The sequence below is a fragment of the Triticum aestivum genome, chromosome 7A, assembly GCF_018294505.1.
Source record: "Triticum aestivum cultivar Chinese Spring chromosome 7A, IWGSC CS RefSeq v2.1, whole genome shotgun sequence".
In the NCBI taxonomy this organism is placed as follows: domain Eukaryota; kingdom Viridiplantae; phylum Streptophyta; class Magnoliopsida; order Poales; family Poaceae; genus Triticum; species Triticum aestivum.
In genome coordinates, this window is record NC_057812.1 from 738,724,686 (window position 1) to 738,731,095 (window position 6,410).

The following is a 6,410-nucleotide window of genomic DNA, read 5'->3' on the forward strand; positions in this document are numbered from 1 at the left end:
AGTAAGCCAGAGAAGCAGAAGGCCCGCATGGAGGCTAACCAGCTCAGGGTGTTGGACCGGGCGGCAGCAGCTCGGGCTCGTGCATTCCAGTCACAGCCTGCTACTGAAACTGCCACATAGGCGCTCGCAGGACTCTGAATCACTTTGCTTTGCCAGCTTAGGCTGTGTGGCATACCATATTGGGTTTTATTGATGGGTCAAAAACTCAAAGTAGTTTTTGTTGAATTTGGGCTGTAGAACGCAGAGACCATGCTCTTTTCTGCACTGATAGTTTGCTAGTAAGAAAGTTTTTGGAATTTGGTTCACTCTGGTGCTAGAAGAGTAGGCAATTTTGTGGGTGTGTTGTAGCTTTTATGGGAGAATGGACGTTTGACTCCCGGCTTCCATGGAGGCCTTTTTTCGAAAAAATTAAAATTCAAACATTTTGGTTTCACAATCTGACAAAATTTGTGCATGTAAACAAGGATGTTATGTGTATGTATGTAAAAGTTTAGGATGAAATACTTTTAAATGCAACCTGTACAAAAAAGACAAATTCATGGCCTGGGAGGATGAATAGTATCATGTGTTAAAAAGCTCCAGATTTGTTATTTTTGCACAGCCCTCATTTCAACGTATTTTACACTGAAAATTTACACACATGTGTGTTATGCCTTCATGTATATCTGTATTTTTTGAGAATTTTTTGGAATGTAAAAATATGAATTTTGATGAAATTTGAAATTTGAATTTAGAGGCCTCCAAGGAGGCCGAGCTCCAAAGGCAATTTTCGCTTTTATGGCTCCTGTTTACAGCCTTTTAAACAGGAAAATAATCTTTCTGCAATTTCTGTACATTTATGTGAGAATGCTCTGAAGTTTGATGGTAAAGGACCTGATGTTCTCAACTCAAATTTGAGTACATTTATGTGAGAAAGCTGAAGCTCTGAATTGAAGTTTGATGAGTAAGTTGATGTTTGCACGCATCAGGTTTGAAGAGTCTGTTTGTATGCATCAGGTTCTATGGAAACATCCATCATCAGTAGTCAGGAAAAACACCCATGCTCAGTGCCAAAGATAAAAATTCATGCTCAGTGCTCAAGAAACTAAACCACAGCAGCTCATCCACAATTTGGCAGGAATTCTATATAAACTTATCAGAAGTACCTTCATTACAAAATTAACTCATTCATTTCATGCAGAACAAAGCTACTACTCTCAGTTACTGATTGACCATCTGGACTAACATCATGGATAAAAGGAAGGAAGAGGAGGGGGGATACCATGCTTGCATACATACATACATGTGTCTTAATGACATACATTTCTGATAATAATAACAGGCACCAATTTGATCACGCTCTATTCAACTCCAGATGTATGGTCCAAGGCTAGCAGCTCTGCATACATATATTTAGTTAATTTTTTTTAAGCAACTGCGGTACATGCAATAAAAACGTTCTAGTAAGGTGGCATATGCCAAACTGCAGCAGCTTAAGAATAAAGGCGCACAAGCTGCTTATTCATGCTCCCCAAAAATCCCAGAGTCATCTTTTATTGTTGTTTGGAAGCAATACACATAAAAATTAGCAGGCCATAGCGGTGACTCCTACGTTCTTGAAAACGTAACTAACATGGTAAATACGGGGTACTCATAAATAGAATATTCAAGGCCTTCAAACATCAGCTTACTGGTTATGCAACATTCTTGTTTTGAACATCATCGTTCAGTTGGATGGATGATGTGTAAGTGCAAAGTATGATGACTAAAGATGTACTATATGAAGATGCCAGCACGAAAGCCAATTTCTATCCTAAGGAATGGGCAACAAAGAATAGCTTTCCAACGGAACAGGCGTGCAGAGACAAACCATGAATTTGCTACCTCTCATAGCTAGTTTGACAAGGTAGTCAAGACCAATAGAACAACAATCAACTTTCTATATAACCATGCGAGTAGAGCAAGCAGAGCATGAAACCAATGGCAACATAAAATATAATAATTAGCCTTACCAGTCGATCAAATAGTTGGTTCCGATAACAACGGTGGGAAGCTAAAGTAGGGGAGAGCACGTTTGAGATTTAAGAAGTCGTCCATCTTCGTACAAACTTTGGTAATTTCATACGTCTTGACGTCCATTGAATAATAATCCACATTCTCTAAGTGAATGCCGTCCGGAGCGCATTGGAAGAACAAGAATCCTTGGGCTGCACCCACTGTGGAAACAGAATAGTCATAATACTGCCGAGGCAGCTGTATGATCTTCTTCAGCTCCCATTCATCTGAATTATTCTGCAGAGAGGTATGGTGGAGAGCAAAGGTCCCGTGTTGACAGACAAGAGAAAACATCTCAATGGCTCCTTCCCTACCCACAACAAGTGCATTTGGACGCCGATTATCAAAGATGGGGTCAGTATCTGTGAGCTGCAGATGGTAGCCAGTGAGAAAATTGATAGTTGAAAACCTCAGAGTGCGTGTGTCCAGCACCATCAAATGGTCACTCCAACACCAAGGCTGTGTCCAGTAGAAGCAGCCGCGTACACAATCAAAACAGGACATGTCGTCGAAAGAAGGGAAGACAGGGGACTCGACCACACACCATTGCATAGTTGTGGACCGGAAGACAAAGAGGACGAGCTTTGTCCGGTATCTTGCTATGCATATCACCTTGAAGGGCTCCTCCTCGCCGTCATCACTGGTGTTGGGAGCAAGCACAGGCTCGAATTCCCATAGGCGATCCTGCGGCTGAGCGGCGAGGTCCTCAGGTATGGTTGGAAGCAGCACGTATCTTCTCGACAGCGGGTCACAGACGGCGAGGTGAAAGTCAGCGGCGTTGCACCACTCCCGTCTGGTCCACGCAAGGCGGAGACCATAGTCGTAGAAGTCAACGTGCTCTCTACTATCCATGAGGATGCTTACTTCGTAGCCTTCTTCGGGGTAGCTCCAGTAGTTGAGGACGGGGGCTTGGAGGGATCTCCAATCAAGGAGGACACGGCCATCGCGGACGTCGCGGGGGCGCCAGCGGGGGCCTCCCTCATCGGGCGAGACGTAGCAGGAGGAGGAAGAAACAACGGCCGGAACGAAGGAGAAATCCACGGCACACCGGCCGAAGGCGCCGGTGAGCGGGGCAGAGGGGTGCGGCGCCTGGGCGGGCTGGAATCCGGCCGCGTCCATGAAGCCAAGGAGGGGAGGCCGGTGGAGCGCGCTGAAGCGGCGGCGGAAGGTGCGGCCTTTGATGACGCGACGGAACGAGGTGCAGGTGGCAGAGGCGAGGGCGAGCGCCCTCAGGGTGGGCAGGCGGAGGAAGATCTCCTCCATGAGCTCGTCGGGGATGGGGATGGAGATGGAGGCCATGGTTGTGGCCGGGGTGGAGGAAGGGGGTCGAGGTTACGGATGTGGTGGGAGAGTGGGCTACTGGCCTCTATATATCTAGCGGGCACCTCGTACGGCTGAGAGGCTATCGGGAGACTATAAAAAAAACGAAATTAAAAAGAGATAAACTTGCACATTGTGTGCGTCGCCGGCATAAATAAACAACTACGCTGCCGCCGAAACTAGGCAACTGAGAATTAAGTAATTCGCAGGCATTTTTCGATGGCCTCGCCGCCGCAACAAACCCGACGCGCGGCCGATGGTGGCTGTTTCCGCCGAAACAGATCCATCCATCTGATCAATAGCAACTATTCCGTCTAAAAATATAACAGCGTTTTTGGAACTAGTGCTTTCTACGGACGACTTTATCTGATCGTGGAATCGGGCGTAAAAGTCCGCCACCGCTCGCGCAAGGCGATCTAGGTCATCGGCCGGCGGCCGCCACTTCGGCGGCTGCGGGGTTGCCGTTGCTCCTTCTAACCCTCCGTGCTGTGGCTATGTATGCAACTGCAACACGAGGTGATTGTATTGGCAAATGAAAGTTGGATGCTTGCTTGATGTCCTGTCGATGGATTTCCTTGCGAGACCTATCGCCCCCCTAGGATTGTAACTTGGGTTTGCTATCCTCTGATGGCTCCTACTGTTTGAGAGTTTTTCGTTCATTGTCGTCTCCGCCGACCGGATGACATTGGAACTGTCGTGCAATGCTTTCACCCACTGCAGTTAAAGAGCTCTTGGATCTTCAAGGGTGTGTGAAAGCGGATGAGATTTTGTTGTCTGAATCCCATCCGAATACAGCTAAGGCAACTGAGTTAAGGGTGAAGTTAGGTTTTGATCTTTTTTTCATATCGTTGATAGTGATGGACGGTCGGGAGGTCTTGCCCTTTTTTCAATCTGTCAAATGAAGTGGTGTTAAATCCTTTTAACATGGATGGCAATAGTGTGGCTTGGTGTTTGATACTCCATCCATTCTTAAATATAAGTCTTTTTAGATATTTCAAGAAGGACAATATAAGAATGTATATGAACATATTTTAGAGTGTATATTCACTTATTTTGTTCCGTATGTAGTCAGCATTGGAATCTCTAAGAATACTTATATTTAAGAACGGAGGGAGTAGGTTTTATGGAGAAGCAAATTGGGACATGAAGCACCTATCATGGACACATATGAGAACCCTGCATAATGATGCAACAGGGCCATGGATGATTATAGGGGACTTCAATGAAATTATGGTTGCTGGTGAAAAGGAAGGTGGAAAAACCATACCGCGACAATACATGCAGGACTTCAGAGACTGCGTGGATGACTGCAGGTTACAAAAAATGATGACCATTTTTGATAAATTTACATGGAATAGAGGCGTTATCAGAGAAAGGCCCGATAGAACTTTATGCAATGAACAATGGGCTGAGAAGTTCCCTTATATATGCGGATTTAATCCATGAGCATCATGTTCATTCAGATCAGACACCAATTCTGCTTGACACAACTTATTTTTCTACGGTCATGGGACAACAACCGAGAGGTGAAAGGAGGTTTGAAGCTAGATGGCAGAGTGAAACAATAGTTAATGAGATTATCAGTAGTGATTGGGAACGAGCAAAGCTTGCAGGGGTGGGGCCCTCCCTTGCGGCTCGAACAAAAGCAGTGAAGGATGATCTATTTCTTTGGGACCGTGTGACACCCTAAAAGGGCCCAAAAAGATAATTAAGAAACTGAAGAAGCAACTGGAGTAATTAAGAAGAGGACCTTTCACAAGTGAGGTACAACATAAATTTAAGGAATAACAAATACTCATTGAGAGTCTGCTTGATCAAGAGGAGCTGATCAAGCTCCTTCACGGAGACAGTAACACGTCTTACTTCCACAAGGCGACAACGGCTCGGAGGAAACAAAATTGTATTAGAAGGCTCCTTGATGACTCCTGCGTTTGGAAGGAAGAGTTGGAGGATTTAAACAGCATCATCACGTGCTACTTTAAAGAACTATTTACCTCACAGGTGGTTTTGCCCGATAACAATGTCCTGAATAAAGACCACTGGCGTGTTTCAGAAGCGATGAATATTTCACTAATGGCACCATGCACTGCCGAAGAAGTGAAAAAGGGCCTATTTTCTATCAGTGATTTCAAAGCCCAGGCCCGGATGTTCTTCATGCGATCTTTATAAGAGGTTTTGGGCCATGTTGGGAGATGATCTTGTGATGGATGTTATGAATGCTATTAACTCAAAGGTAGTGCCGCAAGGGTGGAATGACACTACGATTGTCATAATCCCAAAGGTAAATACTCCCGAAAAGGTTTCGCAGTTTAGACAGTTTATGCAATGTCATTTATAAGGTAATATTCAAGATGATTGTTGCTAGACTCAAGGTTTTGCTTCAAGAGATTATTAGCCAAACCCAAAGTGCCTTCGTTCCTAGGAGGCTCATTAATGATAATGTGCTTATAGCATATGATAGTTTACATGCAATAAAATAAAATAAAGTTGGTAAAGAGGGTTGGTGTGCGGTGAAACTTGACATGCACAAAGCCTATGACAGGGTTGAATGGGTTTTTTTGGAAGCAATTCTGTTGAAGTTGGGGTTTCATGATGAATGGGTGAAGATGATAATTCTTTGTGTCTCTTCCGTGGAGTAGAAGGTGAGATATAATTCAGTGGAGACAGAAACTTTTAAACCTGGCCGAGGTTTACGACAAGGGGACCCATTATCAACATACTTGTTCCTTCTGTGCATAGAAGGATTGATAGCACTGCTATCACATGTCGAGAAAATGGGAGACCTTATGGGGGTCAACGTTGTTGAGATGCACCAACAGTAAAAACCTTCTCTTTGTCGATGATTCCCTAATTCTGATAAAAGCTAATGTTCAAAATGCTGCTTGTTTGAAGTCAATTTTGGATTTGTATTGTGTTGCTTCTAGACAACTTGTTAGTGTGGATAAATCAAGTAAAGTTTTATGTCCAAGCACTGAGGTGAACATGAAAGCTGAGGTATGTTCCTACCTTAATATTATTACCGAGGCTTTAAATGATAAGTATCTAGGACTCCCGGC

At 44.4% G+C, this 6,410-nt stretch overlaps 1 protein-coding gene across 1 annotated transcript; it reads right to left on the reverse strand.

Moving 5' to 3' along the window:
• Positions 1 to 1,998: 1,998 nt before the first annotated feature.
• Positions 1,999 to 3,333, reverse strand: LOC123153958 (uncharacterized). Its single transcript, XM_044572810.1, has one exon. The coding sequence runs from the start codon at positions 3,331 to 3,333 to the stop codon at positions 1,999 to 2,001; it is 1,335 nt and encodes a 444-aa protein (XP_044428745.1).
• Positions 3,334 to 6,410: the final 3,077 nt, after the last annotated feature.